At 42.5% G+C, this 17,929-nt stretch overlaps 1 protein-coding gene across 4 annotated transcripts; it reads left to right on the top strand.

Annotated features, from left to right (window-relative positions):
• Positions 1-284: 284 nt before the first annotated feature.
• On the top strand, positions 285-17,820 carry LOC110492496 (YTH domain-containing family protein 1). 4 transcript variants are annotated; one of them, XM_090203738.1, is made up of 6 exons: positions 285-744; positions 1,455-1,479; positions 11,700-11,779; positions 12,777-14,402; positions 14,869-14,916; positions 15,056-17,820. In XM_090203738.1, the coding sequence occupies exons 1-6, from the start codon at positions 718-720 to the stop codon at positions 15,083-15,085; spliced, it is 1,836 nt and encodes a 611-aa protein (XP_090059864.1). In that variant the 5' UTR covers positions 285-717; the 3' UTR covers positions 15,086-17,820. The 4 variants fall into 4 exon arrangements, with proteins under 4 accessions (XP_090059864.1, XP_021422544.1, XP_021422543.1 ...); XM_021566869.3 differs by having other exon boundaries at positions 12,777-14,411; XM_021566868.3 differs by having other exon boundaries at positions 11,700-11,797.
• The last annotated feature ends 109 nt before the right edge of the window (positions 17,821-17,929 follow it).

Raw genomic sequence — 17,929 nt, 5'->3', positions numbered from 1 at the left:
AGTAATGTTAAAGACCCCTCCTATCAATAATAACAAATTGGGAAATGTAGATAACCAATGAAGTATATGTTTCTCTATAGATTCAAGCAGTTCATCATTCTCATGTTTGGTGTTGTACCCGTAGACGTTTACAGTAATGAGTAACTGTAACTGATCACAAGACAAATAAAGTGACCAAAGGGGTCACATTCCGAGTGTAGAATATTACCACCAAAGGTATTTTTCATTGTAGTGACACCAGCGGAGCGTTCAGATCCCATGGGAAAGCCACATATCGTTGCCCCACTGTGTGCAGGGCCACTCACCTTTCAAGAAACCCAGTGTCGCTGTCGTAAAGCTCAGTCTAGAACCCGGATGAAACCAATGGGATAGAACAGCCATTGGGGGAAGTGCTGCACGCTAACTGTGGAGGGATCTCTGGAGTGAAAAAAAAAAGACGTAAAAGATTTAACTGTGGACAGAGATTGTACAGGATCCAAAAACAATATTCTGTGGAGATCTAGAAATATTATCCGGACTTATTTAAGCTTGGACATTGAATCCGAGCGGACCGGATAAGATACTTGCACTGTGGGAGTTGATCTGGGGATACAAGCAGTGGAAAAACACTTTAGCTAGCCTAGCCAGCTAACTGAGCTAGGAACCATCGAAAACCGGAGCATCAGATACACTGACCTGCTAGGCTCCGTGCGAATCCAGGGACTTGCTTAATGAATTATGTCTGCCACAAGCATTGACCCTCAGGTAACGTTAGGCAGGACGATGCATCTCGCCGTGCAGTAAATATGTTAGCTAGCTAATTAACCTTACTTAGCCAGGTAACGTTAGCTACGTTTCAAACTAATTTAATTGTGCCAGGCGGTTTGTTGGCAAGCTAACTAACCGGTTTGTTCAAACGAAGGACGGTTTGCGACCACATATTTGCATAGTTTTACTGTACGATGTTTGAGGGCAAACAAGTAGCTAACGTTAACGTTAAGCAAACTATTTGCTAGCGAAGTAATATTGGCTAGGTAGCTAACATCTTGCTAACCTGCTAGCTAGCCAACTCTTAAGAAATCAGGGGTTAACTAACCTGATAAGCTAATATTTAAACGTATCATTGGTTAACGTTAGCTAGTTAGTTGGCTAAATGGGCGTAGTAAGTTAACTAGCTATCTTGCAACGTTACATCATTGCTTGATGATCTTGTTAGTCATATTTAAGCTATGCGTTTAGCCAAAAAGCTAGCTGACCAACTCACTGATGGGATTTTCCCATGGTGTTACGTAGCTAGCTAGCCAGAACTTTTAGTTAGCCAATGTTAGTTTGATCATGGTTAGACACTTGTCAGCTAGTTAACTAGCTAGCCAGCGGATAGGCCCAGTTAGCTAGGTAGGTAATGTTTGGTGAAGCTCCCTTTGGCTAACATGCATGTTTTCTTTTATTCCCGGCGTGATCCAATGGGGATGCAGAGATCAAAGGGACAAGCATCTAAAGGTAAGAATCATTGCATTTCACATACCTAACACGTATCTATCAAATAGGCCTATCTATAACCAAAAGAAAAACAGCTGTATATTTAGCTGCAGTTTTAGGGGGGAAAAATATTCTACCCATCTAGAACATAAAAGGGTTCTTTGGCTGTCCCGGTGGGATAACTTTTTGTAGAATCCCTTTGGGTTAGCCCAATAATGGACTATCAGAGCCTAACGTTATCCTTATAGTTAAGGGACCTTACATGTTATGTTAGGAAAAGCGAATTGTTTCTGACAGCAAAATTATAATTGTGAATCGATTCTCAATTGCGGTATGGTTCTAGAAACATCAAGCCCTCTACTTTCATATTACATCAAAATAAATTCACAGATGCAAAATATATACTTACTGTAGGCCTATGCTGTTTTAAGAGTTGCAGCCCACAGTATTTGTAGTGCTGAGCAATTAGTGCTTTGTGAGTTCGGTTTAGTGTTGATTATTAAAAAAGAATCACGGATTTCCGTTCAAATTATTACTGTAAACAATAAATGCACAATGCATTAAGTGGGTTGAATGCTATAACATGTAATGTAGAACAATTAAAAAAGGACCGTTGATGGTAGTGACTTCCCTTCACTGCTAATTTAACAATAAGGCCCGAGGAGGTGTGGTATATGGCAAATATACCACGGGTAAGGGCTGTTCTTAGGCATGACGCAGTGTGGTGTATTGGCTGGTTACCAAAGTAATTAGAGCAGTAAAAATGTTTTGTCATACCCGTGGTATACGATCTGATATACCACGGCTGTCAGCCAATCAGCATTCAGGGCTCGAACCACCCAGTTTATAATAGATCTTATACCAAAGCATTGTTGAAGACTAGTTTCTGATTTGCTTAAAGGGCATTTTAAACTAGATAATGGGACAGTTGGAAAATATATTGGGACAATTGGAAAAGATGTGGTAGTGACTTCCCGTTACTGCTTATCACTTATTACAAACTGAGGGGTTTGAGCCCTGAATGCTGATTGGCTGACAGTCGTAGTATATCAGACCATATACCACAGGTATGACAACATTTTTACTTCTCCAATTACGTTGGCAACCAGTTGATAATAGCAATAAGGCACCTCTGGGTTTGTGATATATGGCCAGTATACCACGGCTAAGGGCTGTGTCCAGGCACTCCACATTGTATCGTGAATAGGAACAGCCCTTAGCCGTGGTATATTGGCCATATACCATGCCCCTTGGATACTTGTTTCTAATTGGCTAGAAGGGCATTCTAGAATGGACATGAAAACCAGGTAATGGGACAGTTGGAAAAGATATCGGGATACCTTGCAATCATGACACACAATGCTTTGCGTGGCGCAGCGGTCTACGGCGCACTGCATTTCAGTGCTAGACGTCTCACTACAGACCCTGGTTTCGATCCTAGGCTGTACCACAACCGGCTGTGATCGGGAGTCCCATAGGGTGGTGAACAATAGGCCCAGCGCCGTCCGGGTTAGGAGAGGGTTTGGACTGGGTAGGCTGTCATTGTAAAATAATAATTTGTTCTTAACTGGCTTGCCTAGTTAAATAAAGGTTAAATAAAAACATGCAGACCTTACTTTCTGCAAAGTTACAAAGGCTAAACCAACAGCTACACAACTGAAATTGGATATATTGTAAATACAGGTCCATCAAGGAAAACTTAGCTAGCATTGATTTGTTTGTGCAGAGACATATTTTTTGGAGCATCTGATGACCTAGCACGGTGAGTGATGAACATGAATTTCTCTGGTGCCTACTGTTGCCGTCATGACACACGTGGCGCTATGCTGTCAAATCCTCTCATGTTTCTAGTTTCACCATCTGTTTTCAGCAACATTTTTTAGACTTTTGTCATATTGGCAGGTTTGCTAGCAACAAGCTATTTATCTAGCTTCTAGCCTAGTATTTGATATGCAATGCGATCTCCTCGCAATGAACAGTTTCAAGTGTCTTGATGAGAAGGCAAACTTTTCTTGCTATGACAGGCAACATTGGGCATTATCATCTCATTGTTATGGATTTATCCTACTGAATATCAATAGAAAACAGCTACTTTTCCGTTATTCTTTCTGCAGAGGTCGTGACTGTGTTAGCCATAGCTAGCTGTCTAGCAAGCAAGGGACAACAACGTCGCCACAAGCATAGTAACCGAACATAAAGAACGAACGACTTGGTTGCGTCCATAAATATCAAACGAACGACTGGGTCTCTAGCAACCAAAATATGAGAGAATGAATTTGCTTATAGAAATTAAAACAAAAACAAAATGTTTTTCTTTCTACCGGTAAATGTGTGCTTAGTATTTTCTTTGGCAACTGTGGTATAAATGGGATAAACAGCTGAAACAAACGCAACGGAATCAACTTTGCTGTTATTCTGGCTGCAGCAGTCGCTATCATCCAGAAGGCGAGGTCAGTACAGGTACATCAACGCTGGGACTATGAGACTCGCCAAGCCATCACTAGCTGGTGACCTTAGTCAATGCCCTGCCCTGAACTTAGTCAATGTCACTGGCCGGCTACCATCCGGTTACTCAACCCTGCACCCTAGAGGCTGCTATGCTCTATGTACATAGACATGGAACACTGGTCACTTAAATAATGTTTATGTACTGTTTTACCCACTTCATGTGAATATACTGTATTCTAGTCAAGGCTATCCTATTCAACTACTGCAGTACATATACAATTCTATCTTAAGTATTCTTCAGATATACTACATATTCTATCCACATAATGTCTATACATCCCATCATAGATATATCACACACACACAACCACCGGTCAAAAGTTTGGGGTCACTTAGAAATGTCCTTGTTTTTGAAAGAAAAGCACATGGACAAAAACATTTAAAATGACATCAAATTGATCAGAAATACAGTTTAGACATTGTAAATGACTATTGTAGCTGGAAACGGATGATAAAAAAAAAAAATGGAATATCTACGTAGGCCCATTATCAGAAACCACTCCTGTGTTCCAATAGCATGTTGTTAGCTAGTCCAAGTTCATCATTTTAAAAGGCTATTTGATCATTAGAAAACCCTTTTGCCATTATGTTAGCACAGCTGAAATTGTTGTTCTGATTTAAAGATTCAATAAAACTGGCCTTTAGACTAGTTGAATGTCTGGATCGTCAGTATTTGTGGGTTTTATTACAGGCTCAAAATGGCCAGAAACAAATAACCTTCTCCTGAAACTCTTCAGTCTATTCTTGTTCTGAGACAAAGGCTATTCCATGCGAGAAATTGCCAAGAAACTGAAGATCTTGTACCATGCTTTGTACTACTCCCTTCACAGAACAGCACAAACTGGCTCTGCCCAGAATAGAAAGAGTGGGAGGCCCCGGTGCACAACGGAGCAAGAGGACAAGTACATTAGAGTGTCTAGTTTGAGAAACGGATGCCTCACAAGTCCTCAACTGGCAGCTTCACTAAATACCCGCAAAACACCAGTCTCAACATCTATAGTAAAGAGGCGACTCCGGGATGCTGGCCTTCTAGGCAGAGTTCCTCTGTCCAGTGTCTGTGTTCTTTTGCCCATCTTAATCTTTTCTTTCTATTGACCAGTCTGAGATGGCTTTTTCTTTGCAACTCTGCCAAGAAGGCCAGCATCCCGGAGTCGCCTCTCCACTGTTGACGTTGAGACTGGTGTTTTGCGGGTACTCTTTAGTGAAGCTGCCAGTTGACAATGTCTACACTGTATTTCTGATCAATTTGATGTTATTTTAATGGACAAAAAAACAAGGACTTTTCTAAGTGACCCCAAACTTTTTTGTTTGTGTGTGTGTTATATATCTCACACACACACTCCGGCGTCAACATTGCTCATCCTAATATTTCTTAATTCTATTTTTTTACTTTTAGATTTGTGTGTATTGTTAGATACTAATGCACTGTTGGAGCTAGGAACAAGCATTTCGCTTCAGCCGCAATAACATCTGCTAAATGTGTATGCGACCAGTAATATTTCATTAGTGACTAGCCGTAGCTAGTTGGTTAGCTAGTAGCAAGCAAGGGATAAGAAGCATGGCAACGGAACATAAAGAACAAACGTCTGGGTTGCATAGATATCGAACTAATCAAACGAAGGACTGGGTCACGTCTCTAGCAACCAAAAGATGAGTACAAATTTGTTTCTAAAAATGAAATAATCAACAAAAATCAGTATTTCTACCGTTTGTGTTAGAGGTCGACCGATTTATGGAGGACCAAAGAAAGACGATGCCGGTTTTTATATATATTTGTAATAATGACAATTACAACAATACTGAATGAACAGTGAACACTTTTATTTTAACTTAATATAATACATCAAATCAATTTATTCTCAAATAATTAAATATGTTCAATTTGGTTTAAATAATGCAAAAACACATTGTTGGAGAAGAAAGTAAAAGTGCAATATGTGCTATGTAAAAAAAGCTAGCGAGTTCCTTGCTCAGAACATGAGAACATATGAAAGCTGGTGGTTCCTTTTAACATGAGTCTTCAATATTCCCAGTTAAGAAGTTTTAGGTTGTAAATCAAATCAAAATCAAATTTTATTTGTCACATACACATGGTTAGCAGATGTTAATGTGAGTGTAGCGAAATGCTTGTGCTTCTAGTTCCGACAATGCAGTAATAACCAACAAGTAATCTAGCTAACAATTCCAAAACTACTACCTTATAGACACAAGTGTAAGGGGATAAAGAATATGTACATAAAGATATATGAATGAGTGATGGTACAGAGCGGCATAGGCAAGATACAGTAGATGGTATTGAGTGAGGTACAGTGCCTTGCGAAAGTATTCGGCCCCCTTGAACTTTGCGACCTTTTGCCACATTTCAGGCTTCAAACATAAAGATATACAACTGTATTTTTTTGTGAAGAATCAACAACAAGTGGGACACAATCATGAAGTGGAATGACATTTGTTGGATATTTCAAACTTTTTTAACAAATCAAAAACTGAAAAATTGAGCGTGCAAAATTATTCAGCCCCCTTAAGTTAATACTTTGTAGCGCCACCTTTTGCTGCGATTACAGCTGTAAGTCGCTTGGGGTATGTCTCTATCAGTTTTGCACATCAAGAGACTGAAATTTTTTCCCATTCCTCCTTGCAAAACAGCTCGAGCTCAGTGAGGTTGGATGGAGAGCATTTGTGAACAGCAGTTTTCAGTTCTTTCCACAGATTCTCGATTGGATTCAGGTCTGGACTTTGACTTGGCCATTCTAACACCTGGATATGTTTATTTTTTAACCATTCCATTGTAGATTTTGCTTTATGTTTTGGATCATTGTCTTGTTGGAAGACAAATCTCCGTCCCAGTCTCAGGTCTTTTGCAGACTCCATCAGGTTTTCTTCCAGAATGGTCCTGTATTTGGCTCCATCCATCTTCCCATCAATTTTAACCATCTTCCCTGTCCCTGCTGAAGAAAAGCAGGCCCAAACCATGATGCTGCCACCACCATGTTTGACAGTGGGGATGGTGTGTTCAACTGTGTTGCTTTTACGCCAAACATAACGTTTTGCATTGTTGCCAAAAAGTTCAATTTTGGTTTCATCTGACCAGAGCACCTTCTTCCACATGTTTGTGTCTCCCAGGTGGCTTGTGGCAAACTTTAAACAACACTTTTTATGGATATCTTTAAGAAATGGCTTTCTTCTTGCCACTCTTCCATAAAGGCCAGATTTGTGCAATATACGACTGATTGTTGTCCTATGGACAGAGTCTCCCACCTCAGCTGTAGATCTCTGCAGTTCATCCAGAGTGATCATGGGCCTCTTGGCTGCATCTCTGATCAGTCTTCTCCTTGTATGAGCTGAAAGTTTAGAGGGACGGCCAGGTCTTGGTAGATTTGCAGTGGTCTGATACTCCTTCCATTTCAATATTATCGCTTGCACAGTGCTCCTTGGGATGTTTAAAGCTTGGGAAATCTTTTTGTATCCAAATCCGGCTTTAAACTTCTTCACAACGGTATCTTGGACCTGCCTGGTGTGTTCCTTGTTCTTCATGATGCTCTCTGCGCTTTTGACGGACCTCTGAGACTATCACAGTGCAGGTGCATTTATACGGAGACTTGATTACACACAGGTGGATTGTATTTATCATCATTAGTCATTTAGGTCAACATTGGATCATTCAGAGATCCTCACTGAACTTCTGGAGAGAGTTTGCTGCACTGAAAGTAAAGGGGCTGAATAATTTTGCACGCCCAATTTTTCAGTTTTTGATTTGTTAAAAAAGTTTGAAATATCCAATAAATGTCGTTCCACTTCATGATTGTGTCCCACTTGTTGTTGATTCTTCACAAAAAAATACAGTTTTATATCTTTATGTTTGAAGCCTGAAATGTGGCAAAAGGTCGCAAAGTTCAAGGGGGCTGAATCTGAGGGCGTGGCTGGGGATGCTGTCTGGGCCTGCAGCCTTGCGAGGGTTAAGACGTTTAAATGTTTTCCTCACGTCGGCTGCAGTAAAGGAGAGTCCGCATGTTTTAGTTGCGGGCCGTGTCAGTGGCACTGTATTGTCCTCAAAGCGGGCAAAAAAGTTATTTAGTCTGCCTGGGAGCAGGACATCCTGGTCCGTGAAGGGGCCAGTTTTCTTTTTGTAATCCGTGATTGACTGTAGACCCTGCCACATACCTCTTGTGTCTGAGCCGTTGAATTGAGATTCTACTTTGTCTCTATACTGACGCTTAGCTTGTTTGATTGCCTTGCGGAGGGAATAGTTACACTGTTTGTATTCGGTCATGTTTCCGGTCACCTTGCCCTGATAAAAAGCAGTGGTTCGGGCTTTCAGTTTCACGCGAATGCTGCCATCAATCCACGGTTTCTGGTTTGGGAATGTTTTAATCGTTGCTATGGGAACGACATCTTCAACGCACGTTCTAATGAACTCGCTCACCGAATCAGCGTATTCGTCAATGTTGTTGTCTGACGCAATACGTTATTATAGGACTATTTCTCTCTATACCATTTATTTCATATACCTCGACTTTTGGATGTTCTTATAGGCACTTTAGTATTGCCAGCCTAATCTCGGGAGTTGATAGACTTGAAGTCATAAACAGTGGTGTGCTTCAAGCATTGCAAAGAGATGCTGGCAAATGCAGGAAAGTGCTTACGAGCCTGCTGCTGCTTGCAACTGCTCAGTTAGACTGCTCTATCAAATAGCAAATCATAGACTTAATTATAATAAACACACAGAAATATGAGCCTTTGGTCATTAATATGGTCAAATCCGTAAACTATCATATAAAAAACAAAACATTTATTATTTCAGTGAAATACGGAATCGTTACGTATTTTTATCTAACGGGTGGCATCCCTAAGTCTAAATATTGCTATTACATTGCACAACCTTCAATGTTATGTCATAATTATGTAAAATTCTGGCAAATTAATTACGGTCTTTGTTAGGAAGAAATGGTCTTCACACAGTTCGTAACGAGCCAGGCGAACCAAACTGCTGCATATACCCTGACTCTGCTTAGACATGAACACAAGAGAAGTGACACAATTTCAGGCACCGCATTGATTATATGCAATGCAGGACAAGCTAGTTAAACTAGTAATATCATCAACCATGTGTAGTTTACTAGAGATTATGTTAAGAAAAGTTTTTTTATAAGATAAGTTTAATGCTCGCTAGCAACTTACCATGGCTCCTTGCTGCACTCGCGTAACAGGTGGTCAGCCTGCCACGCAGTCTCCTCATGGATTGCAATATAATCAGCGTCCAGAAATGCCGATTACCAATTGTTATGAAAACTTAAAATTGGCCCTAATTAATCTGTTGACCTCTAGTTTGTGTGCTTTCACATTGTTTTCTTTGGCAACTCTGGTATAAGTGGGATAAACACTTCTGTTCTGTACATTACCTTGGATAAATGAACTCTACAAAGGGACTCTGCTCTGCCTCGTCCCGCTGCATCGTCCATTATTTCCAAGGTAATGTACAGGACGTTGGCGTTTATCCCCTACTTAACCATTTATTTACTTTCAAATATTTCACTTGTGTACATTGCATTTGTTTTATTTGATGACTTTCATTCCAATTCATCTGAGCTGCTGTCTGACAATAACAATTGTAGTGTTCAAAGTAAATAAGGCATACTTATGACTCCTGAATACCAACTATAAATCACTTAGATCATGTATTATCAGGTAGAGAGACCCCCTCGATTGTGCATCTTCTGCCTCTTCCATCCCTCTCCGTGTCAGCCCCACACAGACCGGATAAGTAGGCACGCAATGGATTATGGTCATTGTACCTAATTACCATGTTTTCTGCGCTAAACTGTTGAATATTGGTCTGTTGGAAATTATAACTCTATATTACATCGCACAATGGGCTTGATCCAATTTATCTCTAGAGAAACTGTGTATTGAGTTCACAGAAAAACCCTGAATGAAATGGAAATTAAATCATTGAGCCTACATTGGTAAATTAGTTGTTTAAAAAACCCAAAATAACCAACATTTCGTTTTAATCCCTCGGCACTGTTTTTCAGTGACAACATGTTTGTGGCATCCGTCTTCTGTTTATGCACAGGTGTTCGGGGGGGAACACCTGATAGCTAATTAGAACAGGCTGTCTTCCATCTGTTTTCTGTAAACAAGCAGTGTTACATGGAGATATGGCCGTGTAGGAACCCTAACCCTATAAATGTGTGTAGTAATTTACTTTTTTTAAAATATATATATTTTTTAAATATTTTTGCTGATGAAAGATGCATTCCTAATGTTTCCAAAACCGGACCACAAGCAATGCGTGGCTCTTAACAAAAGCCTCTCACCTTTTAGCCAGGCACATTTCTATGGCAACGAGTCCTCCGGGGCAAGCTAACTCACGGCTATTTCCGCTTAGCCTGAATTAAATGACTGAGCCACGAGTTGAGGATCAATAAAATCAGATTCTCTCCATCTTGCAAAGGACAACTGATTTTAAATATTTTAATAAAATATTGTTGGTATTTTAACATTATCACATTACACATTTAGTAACAACAGAATGCATTTGTGACTTCATGCACAGTAACACTTTTGTATGACTTAAAACAATTATTTAATCGATACGAGTGGGGGAAAAGGTGCATGTGGTTGTGCATTGATAAGCACACCGAAGTCAGCATTAACGATATGTTAAAAAATATAAAAGCCTGATTTGATGTTTCAGCATTGTCTCAATGAAGAGTTTGTTGTTCAACTAGGTATGTGTGACATGCACGCACAGTTACAGGCCTGCTAGAGTTAGCAGCAGGCGGAAGAGCAACATCCACTCTCATAGTACGGGTGAAGCCTGAAGCCTGAGCTGGAATGTGAAGCTAACTGAAGCTGGTTAGCTTTAGAAAACCCAGAGTAGATCTAGCTTGCTTCGTAGGATAGCCCTCAGGAACCCACAAGGACAGCCCAATAACCTTTTTTGAACTTTTAGAGTAGCTAGCTACTTGGGGTAAATTTTTGATCTGCGCTGGTGGTCTCTAGTCCCCTGCACACGGTTACAGCTTCACCTCCCGGGACACCTATCTGATCTAGATAGTGTAGGCCTAGCTGAAGAGAGTATCTAGCCTGGTACCTTTTGCATGTCAGTTAGCTAAGCAATAGTCAACAGCCTATTCTACATTTGTTTGCCATAGATTATTGGTGGAAGTTGTTGTGCACAATTCCGCTGATTTATTAGCTAACATTTTGCCATACTTTCTGGGTGAGTTGACTTTGACATACAAACTTAGACTGCACACCAGATATTATTCAGAATATATGTATGCAAACCAGCCTCAAATTCTCTACACGCACATTTTAGTGACTCGCTGATTATTCACTGCTGGTAGGCTGTGACGTTGATTGGTGTTGACTAGCCTTTAATTGTGTGTTAGACATTGAGGCAGTGACACACAGCACAGGCCTTGACTCATACTGACACTGCTGGAGGGGTGTAGGTCACTGCCTGATTCACTTCCAGGATACGACGGGTCTCCTGGCAAGTGCCAGGTGGCTGTCAGTCATATCACGATGATGCAGGCAGGTTATTTGTGGAGGATGACACCATACGCGCATGCTGAGTGTCAGTGTTAAGGCTGCCTACTAAGCACACTTCCAAATGCCCTTCACTGAACTGACAGTGCATTGCCACTCACCTGTTATTGTTGAGATAGAAATCATTCCTGATTTTCTTTTTGCCAAAAATCCTAACTCCTGTGTTGTCGTTTCAGTGCAAAATGGTTCGCTGCATCAGAAGGAGACTGTCCACGACAATGACTTTGAGCCGTACCTCACTGGCCAATCAACCCAGGTGCGTGACTGGCCGCAGGTGATAATGCTAACCAGTCTTTCATGGGATAATGTTTACATTTTCTTATTATGCAATTCTGAATTTACATGACGGGGGTGGCAGTTTGTGTGTTGAAGCTGCAGTTGGAAGAGTTGGTCTCCATTTGTATCAGACTGATTTTAAGTGATGGGTTATTAAAGCTCTTTATATCAAGGTTTCAGATTTCCCCAACATAGGCTAGGTCCCTCAAATTCAAATCTGGGACTCAAAGCCAGTTCCACTGCTTTTTCCCATTGTTCTCTCTAATCGGGGACTTATTCAGTCCTGGGACACCAGGTGGGTAGAATTATTATCAGGTAGAACAGAAAAGCAGCAGTCCTCAGGACCTGGTAGGGTAAGAGTTGAATATACCTGGGCTAGGCCTACATTTTCCAGTTGGTTTTCAGTGGATCAAAATTCTCAGATGTTTCCAGAAGAAGAAAGCTCAGGGTCAGGTATTGCAAGTGTCTTGAATGCCCAAATGACGCTGACATTATTTCCTCACTTGAATCCTAATGGAATGTAATTGTCACCTAGCTTTTCACTTAGTAGAGGGCAAGACGGTTGATATGCAGAAGACGATAGCGTTTCCCGTTTTTATTTTTAGTTGCTAAATGTGGCCTTCTAACTTGTACCCTCTATTCTCTATTAGTTTTTCATTTAAAATGGATGCCAGAAATATCTCATGACCTTGTCTGTTGAAGGGCGATAGATTGTTTCCAGTGAGGGCCTCATTTTGCTCCTCTCACAGAACAAATCTGCCTTTGCAAAATTACATTTTTGGTATTACTTTCTCATTGCCATTCTTTTAACCCCCCAGTTTTGGCCTTCTGTGTCCATGTTCTTTCCATTTACTAGCTGAGTGTTTTGTGATTAACTGTTTATTAGTGCTGCATAATGTGAAGCAAACACCAAAAGACTAATGAAACAACTTTTTACATAACGGGTATAGATTATTGTAATTGTTCTACCTCCACAGAACAGCAGCTACCAGTCCATGACCGACCCCTACCTGTCCAGCTACTACGCCCCCTCCATCGGCTTCCCCTACCCCCTCAGTGAGGCCCCCTGGTCCACTGGTGGAGACCCCCCAATCCCTTACCTCACCCCCTACGGACCCTTGAGCAATGGAGACCACCACTTCATGCCCGACACCGTGTTTGGCCAGCCTGGAGGGCTTGGCAGCAGCATCTACCCCCACCGCTTTAACTTTTTCCCTGAGAACCCGACCTTCTCCGCCTGGGGCACCAGTGGCTCTCAGGGCCAGCAGACTCAGAGCTCAGCCTACGGTGGCAGCTATAGCTACCCTCCCAGCTCCCTGGGTGGCACACTGGTGCCTGACGGCCAGACAGGCTTCCATAGCGACACCCTCAACAAGGCCCCTGGCATGAACAGCTTGGAGCAGGGCATGGTGGGCCTGAAGATCGGTGGTGACCTCACAGGCCAGGGGTCAGGAATCAAGGCTGTGGGCTCTGTGATTGGCGGACCGCCGGTGGTGGCACAGGGGAACGGGGGTACGTCCATCGGTATGCCCCCGCCGAAGCCCGCCTCCTGGGCGGCCATCGCTAGTAAGCCGGCCAAACCCCAGCAGCTGAAGAACAAGGTGAAACCAGGCATGCCCAGCCCTGGGGGAACCCTGCCCCCTCCGCCCATCAAACACAACATGGACATTGGCACTTGGGACAACAAGGGGCCTATGAATAAAGTGGCCCAAGCCCCCATGCAGCAGCAGCAGGCTATGAGCATGCCCCATGGCCACCCCATGCAGCCCCAGACCCCCATGCAGCAGAACCCCATGCAGCCCCCTCCCCAGTCCCTGCTGCAGCAGCAAATGCAGCCCATGGCCTTACACCACCAGCACCCTCCTCAACCCTACCAACACCAGACCCAACCCCCACCTCCCCAGACCCGCTGGGTCGCCCCGCGCAACCGTAACCTTGGATACGGACAAGGAGGGGCCGGCATGGACGGTAGCAGTATGATTGGCATAGTCAGCGGGGGTAATGGCGGTCCCCCTGGTTCTGTCGGTATGGTCCCTGGTGGAGTGGAGAACCACCCAGTGTTGGAGAAGCTGCGTGCCGCCCACAGCTACAACCCCAGGGTGTTTGAGTGGAACCTGAAGAACGGCCGTGTGTTCATCATCAAGAGCTACTCTGAGGACGACATCCACCGTTCCATCAAGTACTCCATCTGGTGCAGCACCGAGCACGGCAACAAGCGCCTGGACGGGGCCTTCCGCAGCCTCAACGGCAAAGGACCCGTTTACCTGCTGTTCAGCGTCAACGGCAGCGGCCACTTCTGCGGCGTGGCCGAGATGCGCTCGTCCGTGGACTACGGCACCAGTGCCGGCGTGTGGGCACAGGACAAGTGGAAGGGCAAGTTTGACGTGGACTGGCTGTTTGTTAAGGACGTGCCCAACAGCCAGCTGCGCCACATCCGCCTTGAGAACAACGACAACAAGCCGGTGACCAACTCCCGGGACACTCAGGAGGTCCCTCTGGAGAAGGCCAAGCAGGTGATGAAGATCATTGTGGGCTTCAAGCACACCACCTCCATCTTCGACGACTTCTCCCACTATGAGAAGAGGCAGGAGGAAGAGGAGGAGGTACGCAAGGTGTGTTAGATACACTTGTCTTGTTAAATCCTGTCCATCCACTCCTAGGCTTTATGAATGCTAAAGAACCTGCCTCCCAAAAGTGTTTGTTTCAAATACAATCCTTTGTTGTTGGTAAACATTTGATTGACATTAGTTCTCATCTTGGTGAATATGAAGATGGAACGTCATCGGTACATAGAACAGGGATCTCAACCCTGTTCCTGGAGTGCTACCGTCTTGGAGCTTTTCACTCCAAACCCAGTTGTAACTCACCTGATTTTAAGTTTATAAACCAGCTAATTGTTAGCATCAGGTGCTCTAGATTAGGGTTGGAGGGAAAACCTACAGGACGGTAGCTCTCTAGGAGCAGGTTTGGAGAGCCCTGATATAGAGCCTATCATTTCATAGCCCTCTTCATAAGAGGTGTGTGTGTGTTTAACTGACTTCTCTTCTCTCCTTGTACTCCTGCTGTCAGACCTTTGAGCCACCTGCACCCATCCAGAACCGTTCTCGGCTGGAGCAGGTACATGTCCAGTTTCTGTCTCTCAACAGGAATCTGACATTACTGTTATGATGACGAGGGGTGGAAGGAACATTTTGGTCACTGATGTTTCGATTGTGTTTTTAAATGTTATTCATGTCCTTCTCTCGTCTCCCCACAGGAGCGCCAAAACAGGAGTAAACAGCAGTAGAAGACATTTATTCTTGGCTTGATCAACAGTTACACTAGGACATTCGATTTAAGAGACAGAAGAATTCAGAAATTATATTTAAAAAAGAAAAATAAGTATTCTTTTTTTTTCTATTTAATCCTGGTGAATTTCTGCCGCCACCGTGGAGACTTGCGCTTTCCGGCCCCAGGTACCACCCATCACCTCTTGTGCAGGGATAACAAGCTGAGTTCATGTATTACCTAGCCACCACCATCACATTGTTTTAGTTCTGATTGACTTTGTTTTTTTACGTTCTATCCCATGTACTCTTTCTCGTCAGACTGGATTTGTTTTTGACCTCTCCTGGCCCCTCCCTAATAACTCTTCCTGGATTTGTTTTTGACCTCTCCTGGCCCCTCCCTAATAACTCTTCCTGGATTTGTTTTTGACCTCTCCTGGCCCCTCCCTAATAACTCTTCCTCGAATTGAATCAGGGTTTGACAGCACCAAGGAGAAGAGAGAATATCTGCCACTTTATATTTCTGTACAATCAGGAACTGCCGTGTCCTGCCCCTGTTTGTCCATTGGGGGGCGGTGTTGCCATCTTTCAGAGGTTTAACTGTGCCAACAGGGTTGGAGGATCCCAAAGGCAAAAAATGTTCGGACTTAGAACTGTGTGTGATAATGAGACTTCAGCGGTTTATCTATTTTTCATTCAAGATCAACAAAGTCTATATTTTATGGCTTACTACTGACAATTTTCAGTTCAGAAAGATGATTTTTCTGGAGCCTTAATATTTTGTTTTCTAGTTATTGATGACTTGTCAAAAGAATCTTTAACTGACAGTGCTGGAGAAATCAGGGATAGTCTGAAGTCAGACTTGGGACATTTCAAAGGAGGAAGTGTGCCTCTGGGAAGGAAGTAACTGATGGGTGTCCTCCACGACGATGGAGCTCTCACCATCTGAATTGAAAATTATACTATTTTACATCCCGAACACCCTTCCACTTTGTTTTGATAAATGACATTTGTCTTGAAGAAGTTGTGTCATTATCAGGAGATTATGTTCACGTACTCAAGCCAGTCTGAGAGAAATGTAGCATTCACCATTTTAAATGAATTATTTTATAGTTGGAATGATGTGCTGTAACTGCTACATATGAATGAATTGTTTCTCTATTTGGAAAAATCACTTGGGTTAATTATCCGTTCATCATAATTCTGTCTTAATCTGTTGTTTTGTTTGACTTGCTTCTCAAAATGTGTTTTTTTCTGTAAATCTCATGTTCTTGTTAATGCTAAGATTTAACTTAGGAGCCTGTAGTCATGGAGATGACCTGAAATGAGCAACTGATTTACTATCAAGAGTAAGAAAACAAATAAGAACTAAATATGCTTTCTGTGTTTTTTGTTGGTCAAAGTCATTGAAAATAAGTCAGTGGTATCAGGAATTATCTATCCATCAAGATTGATTGGTGGTTGAACATTGAATGATAAACAATTATCCCAATTATCCCTAATTAATAGCCCACAATGTGCAATCATGCAGGCTGCAATCACAGTCTGGTAACCTTGATTACATTGTGGTTAAACACTATACAGCCCTTTTTGAGTAATGGTTGGCACAACGATTTCTTTCTAGTACAGTTCCTTTATTGACAGTACAGCAGTATTTCCTTTGTTCTCTTACTGATCTCAGACATGCTGGATTCCCATTCTGCACAGAGAGACGGGGTAGAAACTGTTCTGTGTGCCATTCAGTCCACTCTCTTGTGTTGTAGGTTTATTCTGACTTGAGCATTAAACCTGGAATTCTGTGACATCACAGTGTGTGTGAGCAAGAGAGAGACATGGATGTGAATGCTGTCCCTCACTGTTACTGCACATCAGTGGAGGAGCTATAGGAGGACGGGCTCATTGTAGTGGCTGGAATTAAATAACTGGAACGGAGTCCAACGTGGTTTCAATATGTTTGATATCGTTCTATTGATTCCATTCCAGCCATTACAATGAGCCCGTCCTCCTATAGCTCCTTCCACCAGCCTCCACTGCTGTACATGAGTGTGAACCCGCATCTCTTGTGTTCATGGAGTTGTAACAGCGTTGTTTCTTGCCATGTGCCTGGATCAGTTCCAGATTTGCTGGATGTTTGTGTATCACCACAGCCCAGTCTCAGATGTTGCGTAGCTGCTCTTTTCCCTGGCCGGTGTAGTGTAGCCCCTGTATGTCTGGAGACATGACCTTTGACTTCGTACAGGGGACGTCCGGGTGCATCTCAATAGTCTAAAGTGGCTTCCTTCCTCTCCTCCATCTGCAGCAATGTGAAAACGTGGTTAAAGCCATATGGGGTGGATGATTTCTATGGTGTTTTCTTCCACAAATTGTCTTTCACACCAGTATAGATGAAGGAAAGGAGACAAGTGGAGGAAGCCACTTTAGATTATAGACATTGCTGTTTTTCTTTCGGTCAAGAAGCATGAAATGGATGTGATGCCTATAGTTCAGGACTTACATGCACGTGTCGAGTTGTTTGCTGCAATAGAGGGCCATGTGTATGGTTCTAAAATAAAGGATATGTCTACTACACTAAAGGAATAATGACGTGAAATAAAACAAATATTAATACAATGAATTATTGTATAGACTTGCAAGTAAACCACTTTAGCTATATCAGTGGGATCAACCTGTAAGGTTTTGAAAGCTCTATCTTGGTTTATTATATTTTTTCCTTTAGAAAAAATCAAGCCTTAATAAACTGTATATTTAGCAACAATCACTTTGTCTTAATCTCGTCATTACTGTTGATCATTCTGAAAACACTACTTCTCTTAACTTGACAGTGATTCTGTTTTGTTTTTCCTTCCATGTTCCAGAAAGGTCTT

This window comes from Oncorhynchus mykiss, chromosome 16 (assembly GCF_057628025.1).
Source record: "Oncorhynchus mykiss isolate SJ-2025 chromosome 16, ASM5762802v1, whole genome shotgun sequence".
Lineage (NCBI taxonomy): Eukaryota > Metazoa > Chordata > Actinopteri > Salmoniformes > Salmonidae > Oncorhynchus > Oncorhynchus mykiss.
Note: the sequence above shows the minus strand (reverse complement) of the source record. Positions and strands in the feature narration are given on the sequence as shown.